General features: G+C 38.3%; 1 protein-coding gene across 1 annotated transcript in view; it reads left to right on the top strand.

Moving 5' to 3' along the window:
• The window catches only part of Vmp1 (vacuole membrane protein 1), an 88,629-nt gene that overhangs the window by 27,643 nt on the left and 39,875 nt on the right, over positions 1-21,111 (top strand). Inside the window, exons 6-7 of the mRNA XM_051187289.1 lie at positions 7,323-7,490; positions 14,284-14,415. Coding sequence (XP_051043246.1) covers positions 7,323-7,490; positions 14,284-14,415 — 300 coding nt within the window. The remainder of the gene's footprint in view (positions 1-7,322; positions 7,491-14,283; positions 14,416-21,111) is intronic.

Genomic DNA, 21,111 nt, shown 5'->3' with positions numbered 1-21,111 from the left:
ATTAAGTGCCAAAAGAGGTGAAATATGGGGCAGAAATTGTACCTTTTAGAGGTCTTTATGTCGTTTTCTCATGTACAGACATCGCTGTGGATGGTGCTGTGTCTCCTTCAGTGCGCAGTAACTCGTAGTAGTCTAGACTACTGTAAAGCTATGTTTCCTTGGGTACAGATGTTTCTGGGAAACATCACTGATATGCAAAACAAAGCAGGAAATTAGTTTTAGGTAGTGAGATGTTGTATTGTGACATTGTAATATTGGGATGGTTTTCTCGAAGCTAAACCAGTCGCTATGTCCTTCACTGTCATTTCTACTTCCAGTGATTACCTTAGTGTTTGTTCATCTACTTATCCTAAAGTACAGAGAAGGAATAAGTCCCCTGACATTGGATTCTGGTGTCATTCAATACTGACTTCTATAGATTGGTGAGTGTGGTCATGAACACTGAGTCAGAACTCTTTCTGAAAGATTAGGGGGTGGGGGGGAATGCCTTTGCCTTTGTCTGATGAGGGAGAGCACAACAGCTCTTCTCCCTGCCTTTCCCCAAGGAATGACTCATGGATTAACTCGCATGAGTACCACCACATCAAAAGCAGAAACCAATGTCCCCAGGACATGGGAGTTTGTACAGACTGCACAGCTTCCTGCCCTTAAGTCACTATTTATAAATGTGTGCTCAAAAGAGTAGGTCACACAACTTGCACTAGCTTTTTCTTTAAACAGCTCTACATAAATGTGTAGTCTATTTACTCTGAGTACTTAAGTCAACTTGTGATCAAAATTTGCTTAGAAGAGGCTAGGGTTGAAGCTCGACAGCAGTGTGTTGCACATGCAGCTGGAACTTTCAAGGGCCCAAGTTCAACCCAACACCTCAACAAAAGAAAGAAAGGAGTTGGTTAGGATTTCCTTGTTGCTTTCTTTTGTTTTTGTTTTTTGTTTCTTTGTTTTGAGAAAGGGTCTCACTATTTAGCTTTGGCTAGCCTGGGGCTCACCGACCGGGCTAGTTTCTAGTTCACAGTGATTGCCTGCCTCTGTCAACTGAATGCTGGGATTAAAGTCATGTGCCACTATCCCTGCCCTCTCAATTAGGTTTAATGATAAATATTTGAGGTGATGGACATGCCAAACACTTGAGTTTATCAGTATATGACATATAAATATACTAAAACATACACTGCCCTTAATGCTATACAGTTATTTGTAAACCTTTAAATCCAATTTTAAGTTACTTGGTTTTATGAGACTGACCTGATGCTTGCTGTGGCAAGGAGGCACCTTGAATGTGAGTTACTTGATTTTACAGAAGAAACATAAATTCTGCCTTTATGTCTACTAATTTGTTACAATCAAATGGCTTCCAGAAGGTTCATGAACTAATAGTGTATATTTCTTTTGTTTTAACTAGCAATATTTTTGCAATGTAATCATACATTTTTGCCATAGGTAGCACAGCTATTATTATATCTTTTAAACATTTTGTTTTATTAGGAAGATAAGACAGAATTCTAATTACATCTTCTTAAATTACTAATAGATATAAAAACCTGCCACTCACATTAAGTAATGCCCAGGTTATTGTGTTTAGAGATACCATACTTTATTTTATGGAGAAGAACTGGGACCTGGCTTGAGACTTGGCCAAAAGAATCAAAAGAATAGGTCTAAGAGCTGACAGGATTGCTCAGTGGTTAAAATACTGGCTGCTTTTCCAGAGGCTCAGCACCCACATGGCAGCCAGCTCTCAGTCCCCTGTAATTCCAGTCCCAGGAGGTCTGATACCCTCTTCTGGCCTCTTTGAACAAAAACATACATGCAGATAAAAAATACCCAGGCAAATAAAATTAAAATTAAAAAAGAAAAAGCAAAAAGAACAGGTAAGCTTTTTGACATTTGCTTGAAAGAAGTAGTTTTATATTCTACCCTTGAATTACTTGCTGTAGACCATAACTTTAAATAAGTTGTTTTCTGACTGATGAGGAAAGCAATGACTTTTAACTTTGGGGGAGTAAAATTCCTAAAAGTCCAACTCTAAAAAGGAAAGAAAAGGTTGCAAGTCATGCAGGCAACCATTTGCCATCTCCTTGCATTTATTTATCTCCCAGATATCCCTAATGAATCACATTCCAAGCTGGCCACCGTCTTTTGTTCTTCAGTGAACAAGTGAGGCAAACACATGCTTTCCCAGTGAATCAGACAGGGCTCATTTTTATTACCTTTGCCCTGAGTTTTCCAGACAAAAGGAAATGGAAATTTTGCCTTTGGGATCTCCCTTGACTTCTGTATGTAGATAATAGACTCAGCTATGAATTGATTTTACAGATGTTGTGGAAGGATTTCTTTGTTTGTTTGTAATAAAATAGAAATGCACATACTATTTCATCATTTTACAATTAGAAAAGTTTTAACTGATTGAAGTGTGAATATATTCATGCCTCCGTAGAAGACTCTAATTTGTGTTTGTGACACCAAGGGGCCTTTCTCTGGACTTAAATAGATACTTCATAATTAGCAGGGTACAACTTAAAAATTTCCTTTTACCACCAGATATGAGTAGTTTTGTTTCACATAATTTCAGATACAATCACATAGAAAAGTGTTCTGGAACCATTAAGATGATAGATCAACAGGTAAAGCTGCACCATCCACCCTGACAAGCTGAGTTCCATCCTCAAGACCGTGTGGTGGGAGCAAAGCACCTCCCACAAGTTGTCCTCCAACCTCCCCCTGGTACTCCTCTCCATTAAGTGTAATTTTTAAGAATTAAATCACATTCTTATTTGTTAATTATGTATTCTTTGGGATGTGGTGGCATTCATCCTAATGTCTCTAGTGAATGCCAGTCTGAGCTACACTATGAAAACTTGTCTCTAAATAACAAAAATGAAGGCTTAGCTTTTTTCTGAATTTAATTTAGAACAGTACATTCCCATCACTAAAGCTAGAGTTAAGAGATCCCTCAGAATTGTCTGAGTTGAAAGTTTTTTCTTGGCACTTTACTCTGGAAAGAACATGAATTGTAGGAATGTAACTTTAAAATTTGTATAAAAAGAACTGAGTCTGGAATGGTGGCACATGCCTGTAATCTTAGAAGCTGAAAGGCTGAGGCAGGAGGATCTGTCATTGGAGGTCAGCCTGAGCTATTGCTGCAAAAACAACAACCAAATCCTAGGAAACTTAATATACCTTTTTGCACAGACAGATTTTTATGTCCACTCCTGTTAGAAATCCTACCTTGTGATCTAACTTGGGTGTATTCTCATCCCCAATAGACTTGCCTGGGCAAGTGCTATGCATATTATCCTGAACAAAAGAGAATTTAGTCCATTAATTAAACTTTAGTAAATATTGTGTAACAAATAGAATTTATGAGACTAGATATAGACTTTCAAAATAAAACCAGTTGTCCAGTGTTACAAGTAGCTAAACTTTCTTATGGGATTAGAAAGATTATACTGAATTTAAAAAACAAACCAAAAAAAAAAAAAAGTAAAATCTTTATTTGCCACTTTTCCCTAAAACTATTCCCTGTACTGACCTCGCTGTATCATCTTTGTTGCTCAAATCTCCTGTGTCCATTTGAGTTTTCATTCTGTTACTGCTATCAATGAATGAAATGTGATCTTTGTAGTGTTTCTCTTGCTGTGATAAAGCACCATGGGGAGGAAAGGGTTAGTTCAGCCTTCAATGCTTAGATCATGCCTCTTTGCAGGAAGGAGCCAGGAGGCAGGAACTGATGCTGCAACTGGAGAGGAGCATTTTCTTGCTGGCTCCTCATGGCTTACTCAGCCTGCTTTTTTATAGCACCCAGAACCACTAGCCCAGGAGTAACACCATGGAGAGCTGGATCCTCCCATGCCAATCAACAATCAAGAAAATATACCACAGGCTTGCCCAAAGGCCAGTCTTGCTATAGCATTTTTTCAGTTGAAGTTCCCACTTCCAAAATGACACCAGTTTGTGTAAAGTTGACATAAAATTAGCCAGCACATTGGGTTGAAACTTTCAGTGGTAAGCTAAGTGTAATGATGGACACCTGTAATGATTTCATTTGCAAGGAAGAGTAGGAAGCTCAGGAGTTCAAGAGCAGCCTAGGCTATGGTAACACTCTCAAAGCCAAGTCTGTTAATCCCATCCCCTCCCCCCCCCCAAAAAAAAGGAAAGAAAATTCATTACTGTTTATTTCTCTGTTCAGTCGTCAAGTGTTGTTTTTTGTGTTTGCCATTGTTATTGAATATATGCATGTTAAAGTTTCTTTATCTTCCTAAAAATTAACTCTTAACATTATGAAATGTCCCTCCTATTCTTAAGTCTGTCTAATATTAATATAGCCAGTGAGTTTTTATGATTGTATTTAGTTGTTTTATCTTTGCTGACACCTTTTACTTTGCTCAGTTCCCATTTTTAACTGTATAGTTTTTAAAACTTTTTTTAAATTTTATTTTATGTATATGAGTGTTTCACCTGCATGTATGTATTGTACCATGTGTGTGTGCCTGCTTCCTGAGGAGTTAAGATGGTGTCAGATCCCCTGGAACTGGAGTTGCAGACAGTTGCAAGCTGCCGTGGGTGCCAAGAGCCAAGCCTGGGTCCTCTGGAAAGCCATCCATCACTTCAGCCCTCAAGTGTCTGTAACTACTTCTATTACTAATCACATCTAGCAATCTTTGCCTTTCCATTTGTCTGTTCCTAAGCAATGTAGTTCTCTGTCTGGCTTGAATGTGGTGTTTTCAGTGATTGTCTCTTTTCTTCTTCCCCTTTTGTTTCCTTGACCTTGATCAGTATCGTATTTATTGGCTTGCTTGCCATAGTTTTAAAGAAAATTGTAGTGATTGCTGGGATGTTTGTAACAGAAAATACGCCTTAAACTGAAGAGGGTGAATTGGGGGTTTGCGTGATGTGATAACCCAAGCAGTGTTCTCCATTTTTCTTCTCTTTGTGCTTTTGTTGTCTTCATTTTACCTCTGTGAGGACATGGCCCCCAACCCTAAATAGGTTGCTATAGATCTATGTTTTTTTTTTCCCTCCCTAGTGTTAGAAATTCAGCCTAGGAACTCAAAACATGCAGAGCAAGTGCTGTGAGCTGAGCTGTGCACCCAGCTTGGCCTTCACTTTAAACAGATTCAAATAAAGAGGAAATCTATATTACCAGTGTTCTTCGGCTTTCATATTATTTTTGAAGTGTATTTTCCTTCATTATTTTAGCACTTTACAAAAGTAATTTCTATTGTCTTTTATTCCCATTATTTCTTTATTTTTGTTTTTATTTATTTATTTTTTTCCCCCAAGTTAGGGTTTCTCTGTGTAGCTTTGGAGCCTGTCCAGGAATTAGCTCTGGTAGACTAGGCAGGTCTTGAACTCACCTTGATCCTCCTGTCTCTGCCTCTGGAGTGCTGGGGTTTAAGGTGTATGCCACCACCGTCTATCCTGTTCCCATTATTTCTGATTGTAAATCTGACCTTGTCTTCTCTTTGGATGGTGTTATTTTTGGTCCTTCCTGATCATTAAAGTTTTTCACATGGTTGAGCCCTGCCATTTTGACTGTTATACTATCTTTCCAGCAGTTTGTTTTGTTTTCTTTCAGTTGATTCTCATTAAGGTTTGTTTTATTCCCTAGACCTTTGCTTCCATGGGTTGATTTTTTTTTTTTTAAATAAAATCCATAAAATATTTGGCCACTGTTTCTCTTAGTTTTTTTTTCCAAAACCCATTTTATCCCATATGTATATTATACTGACTGATTTTTATCCCACATACCAATGAAATGTGTTTCTTTCCCTGTGCTTTCTTTCTACATTCTGTAGTTTGAGTACTTTCTATTGAACTATTGGATATTTTATCCTGGCTATATCCAGTTAATCACTTTTTGTGCTATAATTTCTAGCCTAGCTCACTTATTTCTTTGATATAGCTAAAGTATGGCTTTCAAATAATACACTGATGAACCCTGCACTTTTTCCCTTTATTTTATTTAAATAACATTTTTTTTCATTTGTTTTACATACTAACCACAATTTTCCCCTCCCTCAAGGCCTATACTTTTTAGAAATTATGCTTAAAAGATGGTTTAGGGTCTGGGGCTTCTAGGTAGATGAGTGATAGAACATCGGAATCCCATGTGTGAGGGAGGCCACAGGTTCAGTCCCAGCACTTTAAAGAGAACATAAGTGACTTGAATGTATGTAATTTTCTAAATTATTATGTTCAAAACACATTTGTTCTTTGTTCTTGTTTGTTTGTTGTAAACTTCATTCCAGCTGGTTACATTAGGAACAGTTAGTTGAAACTTTCAACACAAAGTTGAAAAAAACTGTAAGGGTCCTATCAGTAAATACAGTCTAACCTAAGATGTCAAGGTGTAGGCTACAAGTAGACTTGTAAAAATGAACAGACTATAGAGTTGAGTTGTTAGCCAAGCCTGTTAGCCTTCATTTTGTCTGGAAACCACCACATCTGCCTCCAAGCTGAGTAATCATGACCTCATAGTGTGGCTATGGAAAGTATGTACCACTTTTGAACGAATGAACAAAAAGGGTCTCACTGTGACCCTAAGGTGGTCTGAAACTCCTTATGTAGACTGTGCCTGGCTAGGTTATTCCAGATCTAGCTAGGTAGCTGGGAATAAACAAACCTCTTGTACTCTTCCCAATGCCTTCTGAGTGCTGGACTGCAGTCATGTGAGTCACCACATCCACTTTGTGCTAGAGGTGGAGCCCAGGGCCTTGTGTATGCTAGGCAGGCCTCCAGCAGCTTTTCCTCAGCCTGGCCTCGAACTCACAGAGACTGGAGCTGGAGGTGTTTGTGAGCAATCCAAAGTGGATTCTAGGAGCTGAAGTAGGTCCTCTGCAAGAGTGACGCCCACTCTCAACTACTGAGCCATCTCTCCAGCCCTCTGTAGTTGATTTTCATGCAGATGATTTGACTCAGCATGTGCAATTAGGAATCATCGTATTTAAGACTTTATTGCATATGATAAGTGGTTACACAGTTTTTTGGAACTCACTAGAAAGTGTGGATAATCTCAACTTGGACCTAAAAGAAAAGTTTTATTACAGGGATAACATTCTGACAAGTAATTCTGGAATTCTGTTTAAATAATATATAAACCAAGCAAGAATTAGATAGGCTGCCTAGAGCTGGTTTGGGAGATACTGTTTTATCCATTTGTTAACTGCATCTTAGAATGTGTATTTATGCAGAATCTTGTTCTCTGAAAACAGTGTTTTCCTTGTATTACATAGTGATTAATGTGATGTTGAAATAACATGCATAAAAATTCCTTTTTCATTAGGATTTCTCATCAGGGGTTTCTTACATTTGTTTTCTAGGGCCCACATATAGCTTCAGTTACATTAGCTGCTTATGAATGCAACTCAGTTAATTTCCCTGAGCCACCGTATCCTGACCAAATTATCTGCCCAGATGGAGACAGCACTGAAGGGACAGTGAGTTTGTGGAGCATCATCTCTAAAGTTAGAATTGAAGCCTGCATGTGGGTAAGATCTGCAATTTCATACTTGTCTAAAACCAACCTTGCCATCTTAGCGCTGTGTCATTGCTGTTAGAATAACACCCACACGTACCTAGCTAGTAAAGAATTTGTGAAGCTCCTTGCCGCATACTTCATACATGCCTGTAATCTTGGTATCTGGAAGCTTAGGCAGAAGGATTGCAAGTTCCCAGTCAGACTAGACTGCAGAAACAAAAAATAAGTAAAAAAGTGAAGTAGTCATGTATTTCACTAAGAGAGTAAATAAACACAGTGTTTGTTTGTAGAGAATTTATTTCATTTTTAGTACTGTTAGTAAAAGGCTCCACCATTTCTCTGTATAAACTAAGGTTCCTTGCAGTGTTGATTTCGGACTACATAATTGTGTAGTGATCCTATTTTCAGTTGTCCTAATCATTCTCTTGGTGGTTTACTTAAATTTCCTTTTAAGGCATATACTTTCTAGTTAAGTTTATATTCCCCTTACGTTTTCTTTTCCTCAAAGTTTCCTAGGAAATAAAAGCAGGCAGAAAAGATCATATACAGATCTTACCTCATGAACCAATGAGATGAGTCACTGGGTAAAGGTGTCTGCAACCCAACCTAACATCTTGAGTTTAGTCCCTGGAACCTGTATGGTAGAATGAGAGAGCCATTTCCCATATGTTGCCCTCTGACTTCCATACCTGTACCATGGCATCCATATACACAGATACACAAGCACGTACACATGGGCATGCATACATGAGCACACACATACAAATAAGCAAAGTTTTTTAAAAAATTATTAATTATTCTTTTAATCCCAGTACTCAGGAGGCAGAGGCAGGTAGATCTCCTAGTTCAAGACCAGCCTGGTCTATATTAGAGTGAGTTGTAGGTCAGCCAGGGCTATACAGAGAAACCCTATCTTGAAAAACAAACAAAACAAATTAAATTAAAATTCTAATTTATTAAAGCAGTATTTGGTGCCATAACTTAGAAGAAGCAAGGGTTTTGGTTCTGGGGTATATGTGTTTGAGTATTTCTCCTGCATGGATGATGTATGCCATCTGTAAAGTTTAAAAGAGAGCATCAGAGCCCCAGAACTGGAGTTGTAAGCCACTGTGTAGGTTCTGGGAATTGAACCCAGCTCCTCTGGGAGAGAAGTACACGCTCTTGACCACTAAGCCTTCTGTCCAGGTGTAGAAGAGACAGTTTTAAAAGTTACATGTTGCTGGGTGGTGGTGACGTACACCTTTAATCCCAGCACTCGAAGGCAGAGACAGGCAGATCTCTGTGAGTTTGAGGCCAGCCTGGTCTACAGAATGAATTCTAGGACAGGCTCCAAAGCTACACAGAAAAACCCTGTCTCAAAGGGGAAAAAAAAGTTATGTATTAGTGCCTTTTCCCCTGGTAGTTCTGCAGATCAAACACTGAGCCTGGCACTTGCTAAAAGCAAGTACTCTTCCATTGAACTACATCCTTAGCCCAGCAATTATGTTTTGCTTTGAAGGAATTCTAAAGGAAATGCCATATGTTGTTTGTTGATTATGAAAGGCAGGAAGAGTTGTCATGTTTCCTGTTGCTCTTTTATAAATACTGGAAACAGATTCATTATGCTAGTTGTATGTTTTATGGATTGAGGAGATTATTATGAAAAATTATTAGGATAACAGAAGTCATTTTAGAAAAGAGGTTACCTATACAGTTGGGTTATTTTTGTTTTTGGGGTGTTTGTTTTTGTTTCATGGTGTGTTTTTTGTTTTGTTTTGTTTTTTCCAAGACAGAGTTACTCTGTGTATCACACCTTGCTTTCCTGTAACTCACTTTTGTAGACCAGGCTGGCCCTGAACTCACAGAGATCCGCCTGCCTCTTCCTCCCAAGTGCTAGGATTAAAGGCGCTACCACTGCCTAGCTCTTATTTGATTTTGTTCTTTAAAAGTTATTTATGTGGCTAGATTAATACTAATGACAAAAAGAAAGCTCCTGTCGAGACTGGTGTCGATACTGGCCTTCTACTTCTAGTGGATGTTGTCTGAAGTGCTTCTTCAGCCAGGTTTCATGCTCTAAAATAGCCTAGTGTGGTGGCTTTCTTCCCTAAATACTAATTGGCTCCTGAAAAATACAGACTTTACCTTGAATGTGTCTTCTCACACTTCTCACAGTACAGGATTTTGTCTACTGTGTATTTTCTTCATTCCCTCATTAGAACTGTCTTTTGTCTTATAAAGATGTGGCTTTGTTTTTCGTTTTGGTGGGTTTTGTATGTTGTTATTGTCTTTGTTTTGACACAAGGTCTCACTATGTAGCCCTTGACTGGTTTAAAGGCATGTGCCACAATGCCCAGCTGGCATCATCGAGTTTTGGGGAGGGGTTTTGTTTTTGCTCTACTTTGTATTTCTGTGGATTTGTCTGCTGTGTATATCTTAAATAGGGAATCATAGGTTCTTACCTCCTTTGTTCTTAGTTTGTAATGTTTTCAAGTTTAAGCCATTATATACCATTCTCAGAATTTCATTCCTCAGGCTGTTTAAAACTAACATCCATCTTTGTATATATAACTTTTAAAAATTAGTTTAAGAAAAAAACTTGAGCATGGTGGTGTGTGTCTTAAAGCCTAGCACTGGAGATGCAGAAGCCAGGGAATCTCTGAGTTCTAGGTCAGCCACAGTGACTCAGTGAGACCCTCAAAAAGAAAAAAAAGGAAAAAAATAGTTAAAAAATAATCTCATGGGGCTGGAGAGATGGCTCAGAAGTTAAGAGCACTGATTGCTTTTCCAAAGGACCTGGGTTCAATTCCTAACACCCACGTGACATCTCACTACTGTCTGTAACTCCAGTTTCAGGGGACCCAACGCCCATGGCAAAACACCAATGTGCATAAAATAGAAATAAATAAAATTTTAAAAAATACTTCATGGAAGCTGCAAGCAAATTTTATTTGCAGAACAGTGGTGATGTCATTAGGATGGTGTAGCTGTTTTCTAATCATTGCTCTAAGATCTTTGACTTCCTTGGTGATATCAAGGTAACTTTCTAAACCTTTGCTTATTTAATCTCTCATATTTTAGTTGGAGTAGTTACTGAAAATGGCTTTGTGATTAAAGGATGTTAGCATTCTGATAATATAAAACTGTAGCTTCCAGAAGGTCTGCTGCCCAGACTTTCACCATTAAACGTAACATTCCTTGATTATAAGACCACAATGAGGCTGGCCAGTGGTGGCACACACCTTTAATCCCTGCGCTTGGGAGGCAGAGACAGGTAGGTCGCTCTTTGTGAGTTTGAGATCAGACTGGCCTACAGAGCTACACAGGGAAACCCTGTCTTGAAAAAAACAAAAATGCTGCTTATGGATCTACTTGACAGAATTTTTTCAGTACATGAAACAGTAGTTTAAAGATTAATATTAACACACCAAAGAAATACTGTGCTTATCACTTTGTTCTCATATTTTGTGTATATTAGACCTGTATCAGGGGCAAGAACTTCAAGGTAATGATTACAAGGATTGCTTACCTTTCTTTTTTGATTTGTTACTTTAAGTACTAGGTGAACATTTTTCTTTTAGGACACAAGAAAGCTTCCTTCTCTTTTAATTAAGTCTGGACCACTATGTTTTTATTTATAAATAAACAATTACAAAGGGTTTTAGGGCTCATGTGCCATCAATCTTAGAGGCCCAAATTTGATCACCAGAACCCACATCCTACATAAATTAAAAGTATATAAATCTTTCAAAAAGGAATTAGAAAATTATCATCACCATCATTATTGTTACTATTGAGAAAGGGTCTCCTGTGTCCCACACTGGCTTTGAACCCACAATATAGCCAAGGATGACTTTGATGTCTGATCCACTTGTGTGAGATTATAGGCATTTACCAGTTTGTGCTGTGCTGGTGTTAAACCCAGGGCTTCATGTCTGCTAGGCAGCACTTCACCAAATAAGTTACAGCCTCAGCCTTATAAAATTACTTTTAAGAAGCAGCTGGGCTGTGGTGGTGCATGCCTTCAGTCCCAGCACTCAGGAGGCAGAGGCAGGTGGATCTCTGTGAGTGCAAGGCCAGCCTGGTCTACTGAGTGAGTTCTAGGACAGCCTCCAAAGCTACAGAGAAACCCTGTCTCAAAAAAAAAGAATTGTGGAAGCCTCTGTCCTCAGTGCCTAATTTGAGGTAACTAACTTTGTGTCTAATGTAATGAGTTTTGACAACCTGCTCGATCAGTATATTCCTTTTATTTATTTGTACAGTAGATGACTACTGACATGATACCATTCTTTTTCTATTGTGAAAAATACAAAGATTCTATTAAGATGTGGAAATTGATGTGATAAACTAAGAGCAGAAACAGCTCTTGATTTCTTTTCACTGCATTATGCTACTTCCTCACTAGGTTTAAGGAAATTGGTCACAAGTTTGAATCAGATGATTGCTTCAGAATGGTTGACATTTGACTTCACCCGAGGACTTAGAGAAGTTCACATTTGAGCTAAAATGTTGTAGCAAACTTGCCTTCTACTTTCTATTGTAGAAAAGTTCAACTTTGCACATTAGCTGTTTTGTAGCCAATGAGGTATCACTGTTGCTAATTTGAGTTTCCTAAAAGTGCAGAAAGTAATAAAATGAACTTAATGTACTTTTACCAAACTGTTTTATGCTCACCTGTCTTGGCCGACTATTATCTTAGAGTTAATCTCACACATTATATCTGTGAATATATTAATCTTAGAGCTTAAATGAATAGATCCGCAAGAATTTAATACACATAATTAAAAGGGATTAGTAAGCTTTTAAAGTCATTGTCTACTTAATAGTTAAATTTCCTTCTTTCTTTTTTTGGGTTTTGTTTATTTGTTTGGTTGGTTGGTTTGGTTTGGTTTATCGAGACATAGACTGTCTATCCTGGAACATGCTCAAGACCATGCTGGCCTTGAACTCACAAAGATCTACTTGCCTCTGCCTCCCAAGTACTGGGATTAAGGCATGTGCCACTGTGCCTGGTTTATTAAATTTTCTTTTTGGGGGGTGAGGGTGGGGGAGTGTTTTGAGATAGGGTTTCTCAGTGTAACAATCCTTGCTGTCCTAGAATTTACAAGGATCCACCTGCCTCAGCCTCCTGAGTGATGGCATTAAAGGCATGTGCCACCACAGCCCAGCTGAGTTTTTTGGTTTTAGTTTTAGGGTTTTGTTTGTTTGTTTTCATTGAGACGGGATATAGTTTATATTTTTAATAGAAATAGTTTTACAAGGCAGTGATGATGCCCGCCTTTGCTCCTCCCACACACAGCTTGGAGGACTTTCATATAAAAGACTTCCTCATCACTAATTAGTTTACCCCAAGATTAAGTTCATATATGAAAATAAGGATAAATTTTTAATCCTTTGCACTTTAAAAATCAATGGCTTCTTTCTCTGGTGTCCTCCATAGTTGGTCAACATTAATTTCTCTTGTTTTTCTCCCCTCCATACTCCTGACCCTTCTCCTTCCTCTCCCTCTCTTCTTCAACACAGATTTATTTTGGGGCACTTTGGATTTATACTTGGAGACTGTTGGCTTTACACACTAAAGACACAAAATGTTGAAATTTGGTAATTTCTTTCAAGGATTCTTTTTAGACAAGGCTTCGAACTCAGAGACATCTGCTTGCCTCTGCCTGATGAATACTGGGATTAAAGGGGTACATCACCACACCTGGCTAGTTTTTTTAATCATAATTTAACCATATGTGTATATATGTGGATATGTGCACACGTGAGTGTAGTTGCCTGAAGAGGCCAAAAGAAGGTGTCAGATCTCCTGGAACCAGGCAGTTCATGACTGCCTGATGTGGATGCTGGGAAGCAAACTTGGGGGCTCTACAAGAGCTGTTTGTCCTTTGAACCACTGAACCATCTCTCCAGTCCCTTCAAGGGTTCTTTCAATGCATTTAGAGCAGAGCAAGCTGCAAGAGTTAAGTTTGTTTTGTGAACTAGCAAGCCCTTTTATTCCTGTGACTCAGAGCAGATGACCAGGTCTGTCTGGCTCAGGGTGAAGGCTTCTCCAGAGACTGTCTCTATCATATTATGGCCTGTCTGGTATTTAAGCCACTTAAGTCTAAACTTTGTTTTCATCTTTATGACCTGAACCGATTAAGGCAAAACAACAACAATGAAAACCTTCTCTTCAAAAACATAAATGTACAAAGTGACTGAGATGTGAATCATTCTGAGGAAATTAAACATTTTTAAATCCTGTAAGAACAATTACCCATCTTGATACTAAATTTTCAGGGGTTTCTTGGCTGCAGTTTGTTTCAAGGGTTTTTTGTTTGCTTGCCTGCTTGTTTGTTTAAAGAGGAAGAGAAAGCAAAGAAGGCTATATTGAGATTATCTGAAATGTCCTGGAGAATTTTAATCTAACACTGTATTGGTGCTTTTTGTTTCATGTTTGAAGGGTTTTGTTTTGTTTTGTTTTGTTTTGTTTTTAAGATAGCTTCAAACTTCTAATTGTCCTGCTTGCACCTTCCAAGTGATGGTAACTTTCTTTTGGGTTAAAAAAAATGAAGGAAGTACTAAGAAAAACACCAGAACCTGAGGAGAAATGCTATATTGAGTCTGTCATGTACCCAGAAGTGTCTCAGAATTTATTTATTTATTTATTTATTACCTTGCTTGCAAGTCAGAATTAAGGCTAGGATTCAGACTCTCAAACTTTGAATTGTGTAGCAGCATATACATTATATCTCAATGCTTTTGGAAATACAAAAAAATATAATTTGATTTATTGTGTCACTATACTGAAAACCAAACCTTACAGTGAGTTTTTTTCCACACAGGGCATTGGTACAGCCATTGGAGAGCTGCCTCCATATTTCATGGCCAGGGCAGCTCGCCTCTCAGGTACTGAACCAGATGATGAAGAGTACCAGGAATTTGAAGAAATGCTGGAACATGCAGAGGGTGCACAAGTAAGAACAATAGGGGAAAAGGGAACTCGAGCCCCTGACTCAAGGTTGCTAAGGTAGAATGGTTAGATGTTGCTTTAAGATAGAAAACTGCCTAAGGGAAAACAAAGCGAAATATGACAGAGTATCCAGTATTAATAAAAGTAAAAGTAATGATTAGGGACTGGGAATATACATTTCTGATACAATATTTACAAAGCATGCATGGGACCCTGAGTCTGTCCCTAGTACTTGGAAGGTACTTTGTCAGTGGGTTTTTTCCTAACATATTAGTACTACGGAGATAAAAAGCTACTTTTCTCCCCCTGGGAACAGATAAGTGTCACCTATCTGCTTCAAAAAGTTTGTATGTCTGTGTGTGTGTGTATATATATATATATATATATATATGTATGTATGTATGTATGTATGTATGTATGTACACCTGCCACACCTAAGTTCTTTTTGTAGTTACTATTGGGTCTTGTTTATTTCTTGAGGTAAAGTATGGTTTTGTAGCCCAAGATGACCGTGAACTCATAAGGATCATAGGTATTCAGTAAATACTACAACCAACTCTGGCTAACTCTGTGGTGGTCATTTCCTCCTTGAAAACAGCCTTGGGACTTCATCCTGAAAACACAAAATACCTAAAGCCACTAAGATTTTGCTGAGAGAATGTAAACATGTAATGTTCTTAAACAGTTACAAAAGCATCAAATAAGGAAGCAGCTTGGCCATTATACTTTAAGAAGTCAAATTAATCCTTCTTCACCTTTGAATGTTTTAGAGAGTATCCTCAAAGTGGGCAGGGTAAGCCAGGTCAATAAAAACCTAGATACCAGGTTTAAGCAAGCCTGGTAATTGACTAAGGGTTCGGGGGAGGTGGGATAGTTTTTGTTGTTGTTTGTTTTGGGGTTTTTGTTTGTTTGCTTGTTTGTTTTGCCTGGTACAACTTGTGGTGCTTTTAGTCATAAGAAAATACCTCAGAATGTTGGTGAATGTTGAGTGTTTAAGGATGGCCTTAGAAAACACCACCACAGATTGCTGAGTGGTGGTAGTGTACACCTTTTATCCCAGACTTGGGAGACAGAGGCAGGCAGATCTCTGGGAGTTCCAGGCCACCCTGGTCTACAGAGCAAGTTCCTGGATAGTTAGAGAAACCCTATCTCAAAAAACCAAGAAGGAAGGAACAAAGGAAGGAAGGAGGCAGGCCGGCTGGCCAGACACAGATAAAAATGAAATTTAGGTAGTGACCATTGAGCAAAGTGAACTTATTTTTACTCCCTCTCTCTATAAGATCTGACAAACCTTGTATGATTGAAATTGAGAACTTCGCTAATTTAAAGGAAACAAACTTAAGAAAATAACCTTGTCCCCAAAAGAAAACATCAAACAGGAGGAACATGGAAGAAAAAAATCACTTCCTGTACTTGATTGTGGAAGGCATTTTCTGACTCTGGTGTTGGTATTGAGAGGGGAAATATAGTTCTAAGTCTTTAGTTTTTTATGTTTATTTACTTAATTCAGGGATGAGGATAATGCATGTTTTATTGTGCTATGTGGAGATCAAAGAACAGCTTAATTACCTTCCACTATGTGGGTCCAAGCTTGATTGTCAGGCTTGGTAGCAAGCACCTTTACCTGCTGAGCCATCTCACTGTCCCAAGAGAGGATCTCTTACTTGTCCTGGAGCTCACCTGGTAGACTGGATTATCTGGCCAATGAGCCCCCGGATCCACCTATTCCCCAGCACACTGAGCTCTCACTTGAGTGCTGGGAATCCCCATGATTGTAGCAAGTGCTTTGCCAGCCTCAACAGTTGCGCTATCTCCCCAACTCTGAGTTATTTTTTAAGTAGGAATTGTTTTATTGTCAGTTATCTGATTTGCTGAATAACATAGTCACCCTATTAATAGTTGATGGTTCCAAAGAAGAATACCTGTCCATCCTGTTCACAGATGCGTAATGAATGCCTTGTCTCTGTAGAAACCTTTCAAAGATCTTGTCCACACCCACTCCTTACATTGACCAGAACAGCAGACTTTATGACTCATTTCATTCTTGACACTTTTTATTTGGAGATAATGCATTCCATAAGCTCATTGCCATTGAAAAGCTCAGTTTCAAAACCTCAAACCTGGAATGTGATGAAGAAAGACAGCAGTCATGCTTTATCTTATATCTATAATTGGAGTTCTTGAAGACTCTGGCCAGTTAGTCTTTATCTACTCACTGTGAATGCTGATCTTTTCCTGCTTCTCCTATGGCCCTGATTATTTTTGTTATTTTTAGTTGGAGCTTTTGTAAATGAACTTCATGTCTTTTGAGCCTTGAAAAGTAGATGAGATGGCACACAATACTTCTGATGATTATGAGAGTTGGGCTGTTTGTATCTTTTTTCTTTTTTTTTTTTTTTTTTTTTTTTTTTTTTTTGGCTTTATGCCAGTAATTGCAGAAATGATTTTCAGGACAAACTATGCATTTCTTACTCCCTGTATTCCTGTTTGCTTATCTTGAAAGTGAAGAAAGCAAACTATATGTATTTCATGTCCTTTAAATCAGAAGTTGCACACCTATAGCTTTTGTTTTCCCTTGTTGTGCTGAAGATTGAAGCTGAGCCTTGCTCACTGCTGGACACACTATGTCACTGAGCTACATCCCATCTTGAGATCTTTTTGTTTGTTTGTTTTCTATTTTTATCAAGACAGGGTTTCTCTGTGTAACAGTACTGGCTTTCCTGGAACTCACTTTGTAGACCAGGCTGGTCTTGAACTCACTGAGATTCCACTGCTTCTACCTCCCAAGTGCTGGGGTTAAAGGCGTGCGCACTGCCCAGTCAGCCTTGTGCTCTTTAAGAACATTCTATTTGAAATGTTTACTCAGAATCTCAGTTATAGCTAACATCAATTGCTGTACAAACTAGAAAATGATTTGGTAAAATGATAAGAAATATTAACTCACACATGATAACTGTGATTTTACTAATTTTCTAAGATCAATAAAAACCTATGTATTGAACAGTTGAATAAATTACCTTGCCATACAGTGAGATAAAGGGCATCATCCCTCTTTCTGACTTGGTTTGTTGCTGCTGCTGTTGTTGGCAGTTCTGCAGCTTTATTTGAGATTCAGCAGGTTAGTCCTTATCCACATTGACTGTAGATTTTTGAACATGGTAACAGGCATGTAAGTTACTGATGTGTAGAGCTTGTTTGGTGAGTTCTCACCCTCATTATGTTTTCTGGACAAACATAACATGGATACAGTATGGAGCATCCCTTACTCCTTTGGACCAGATGGCTTTAGTAAGCCTGGTATCAGTGTGCACATCTGAAGTTCCCATCTCCATGGCAGATTTCCATATTACTTTGAGTGTACAGGGGCATGCTTTATGAAGCCCACTCCATGTCTTCTGAATGTTGATTGTATGTTCTTGGGTTACCACCTCATTGACGGCAAAATGTCCCTTCATCTTGCCACCCTTCTTTTGTGGGGCTATTCTGCTGGGTCCAAGTTGGAAAGGATAGGCACAAGAGTTTAGTTTTCCTTTTTCAGTAGATGCAAAAATCTGACTGTATTGCCCAGCTTGAACCCAAATTCTGGGCTTCAGTGAGCCTCATGACGTTCTCTTTCTAGGAGCTGGGATTATTTAACTAATTTGAGTAAAGAAACACAAGATCCTCAAGATCAAAGGGCCAGTGGATCACCTAGCCAAAGTCCAAGCCCATTTTCTGCCCTAGGGACTAGCATTGTGCTTACCATACCACAATTTAGCAATAGTTTCACTAGGTTTAATGCTATAAAAAATGAAGAGATAGGGGCTAGAGAGGCAGCTCAGGAGTTAATGGCACTTCCTGTTCCTTCAGAGGACCTAGATCAGTTCCCAACACCTACACTGATCATTTCACAGCTACCTGTAACTCCAGCTCCAGGGAAGCCAATCAAGACCAACCTGAGCTAAATAAATACTAAGACCCTATCTCAGAAAACACAATGTGAAATGAAAGCTTAAATCATTAAAATAATTCTACACATAGTAAGATGTAGAGACCTGATTTTTCTTCATAACTAGTTACTTTCTGACACTTCTTCCAAATGAATTTGTTATTTTTATCTTACTTTTCTGTGGTACAATCAATCCTAGGGTCTTATACATGCCAGGTGAGTAGTCCATCACTGAGCAACTAAGTTGCCCACACTGGCCTTCAACTTTCTAGGTAGCCCTGGCAATCCTTGCACTTGCTGTCTTCCTGCCTCATACTATTGAGTAGCTAGGGTTACAATCCTGTACCACCAGTCTGGCTTCAGTTGATTTAATTTTGTCTCACATTTTGGCTAAGTAGCTGTTAATGGCATATTCAAGACTTGCTAGCCTGGTATATCTTTTATAGTGCCTTCTTATTAGTAATTTAAAAGTTCTTCAGCAATAGCACCAGAATAATTACACAACCTCTCTGACTGGAATTTGCTCATAGACAGATGTAAAACCTCTAGATTGGTAAGAGCAGGAAACAGGGGAATGTGGATCAACTATAATTAAAATAAGTAAAATGAATAACTGTAAAACATTACTTAAAGATTGTTTGAAGTAGTTTTTATTTTAATTCTTGAAGGGAAAGTACTTTAATAGCATAAATTTATTAGCAGGAAGTCTAAATAAATCAAACACACACACACACCATAACCTTGTCTCTGGTTGCTTTGCCATGTGCTCTCCAAGTGGGTCAAAGGGAACATATAGATTTTACGAAATTGTTGCTTAGTAACTAACAGTGTTCAAGCTACATATTTACTTAAATTCTACTTCTGATTAATGTTTTGATTCATGCAATAGCTGTTTTAGGAGAAAGAACAATAATATATTGATTTATATTTCAATTCCTTATAATTATCTTATTTCTTTTGAGAGTGCTGTATTGAGATTAGACTATTTTTCCACTAAACTGACTTCCTTTTGCTCTTGGATTTCTATCCTTTTTTTATTGTATATCTATGGGAGATGGGAATGAATAAGTTATACATACATATATGGCAGAGTATTGTACATATGTGTGTTGGGTACCACTAGAGGCCAGAAGAGGACACCTAATCCCTTGAAGCTGGAGAATTACAGGTGGTTGTGAACCACCTGACATAAGATGCTGAGAACCAAACTTGGGTCGTCTGGAAGAGAAGCAAGTGCTCTTTACCACAGAGCCACCCATCACTCCAGCTCCTGGAAGTTTTACTTCTATTGAATAAAGCAACTTTTTGCACCTTAATGATTGTGTGCTTAAGCATGCTCCAGTCCCTAGTTACGATCACCATCTCCCACCCCATCCCTAAAATTGAAGAAACATGAAAGTTCATACAGAAATTGTTGGTTCTGTAAGCTCCATAACCATAGACAAGGAGACTGATGACATATCAGAGGATAAAGGCTGTAGCTCAGTGGGAGAGCAGCTGCCTAGCCTAAGCAAGCTGAGTTCGAAACAGAGGTAACTCGTTTTCTTGGTGTGTTAAAAGATTATCTTGTTGGATACTACAGAGGCAGAAGAAAGAAGGAAGTCTAGTCTGGCTGTGTTATTCTTGTGTGTATAACTGACACAATTGGATAGGAATGTTGTACATATTTACTTGGAAGAATACGTTTTGGATAAGATTGCTATCTATCAGATTGCCTAATACCAGCTGTCCAAATGACCTGCCATTTGTGGGTTTTTTGTTTTTTGGTCCTCCCTCCCCCCCATGGGGTGGGGGAGGGTTAGTGCTGAATTGCTGACTTTGTAAAATTTGCTGCTTTATGTATTTGTTTTAGTATTTTGCTGTGCTGTTTTATATTCTTACTATCAGAAAATTTTTTAAATCTGGCTTTACCTTTTAGTAGAATGCTATTTTTTCTCTGTATGCATTCTAGTTAGCTTGTCTTTCTATCATGTATCATGCAGGAGGAGTGTTCGTCCACCTCTCCCTGCCCTGGAGAGTCAGCCTGAGGCTAGGCACATGTTGTACCACTAAACTACATTTCCAGTCCTCTTGTTTCATTTGGGTTTGGTTTGATTCTGAGGCAGTGTCTCAGCTCAGTTGACCGGGCTGTCACTCTTCCTATCTTAGGCTGTCTAGTAACTGCTTATATAGTGCATCTCTTTAAAGACTAATTTATAATTTCTAGATTTGTCTTATTTCAAGAGAATGTTCTCTTTAAGCTGGCAATGTTTGACTAATATTTGCACTTAACCTGTGTATTAAAACTAAATGTCACCTTTAATCCCAGCACTTGGGAGGCAGAGGCAGGCAGATCTCTGTGAGTTTGAGACCAGCCTGGTCTACAAGAGCTAGTTCTAGGACAGGCTCAGAAGCAATACAGAGAAACTCTGTCTTGAAAAAACAATAACAAGTAAAAATAAACTTAAAAAAACACATGCCCACATTGAGTATAAATTGTATTTTTCTCCTCACTAGTTTTTATTAAATTTAAGACTAAAAGAATTTTTTACCTAAGAAGGTTATTATTCTGTTAAGAATTTCAGGTTTCTTGCATTAATTTATTAATGGGGGGTAGCAACCTTAAAACTGAAGTTGTCACTGTCTTGACAAACACTAGTGTCTTTTCTTCTTAGACAGGGAAAGACATTTTCCCTTTCAAAGAGCAAGGTGTAAATGAAAGGTTCTTTGTACTTTTTGTTTGTAATGATAGAATGTTTGTTTCGTTGTTTGAGTTTGGAGATTGTGGGAAAA

The sequence above is a fragment of the Phodopus roborovskii genome, unplaced genomic scaffold (genome assembly GCF_943737965.1).
Source record: "Phodopus roborovskii unplaced genomic scaffold, PHOROB, whole genome shotgun sequence".
NCBI lineage: Eukaryota > Metazoa > Chordata > Mammalia > Rodentia > Cricetidae > Phodopus > Phodopus roborovskii.
Note: the sequence above shows the minus strand (reverse complement) of the source record. Positions and strands in the feature narration are given on the sequence as shown.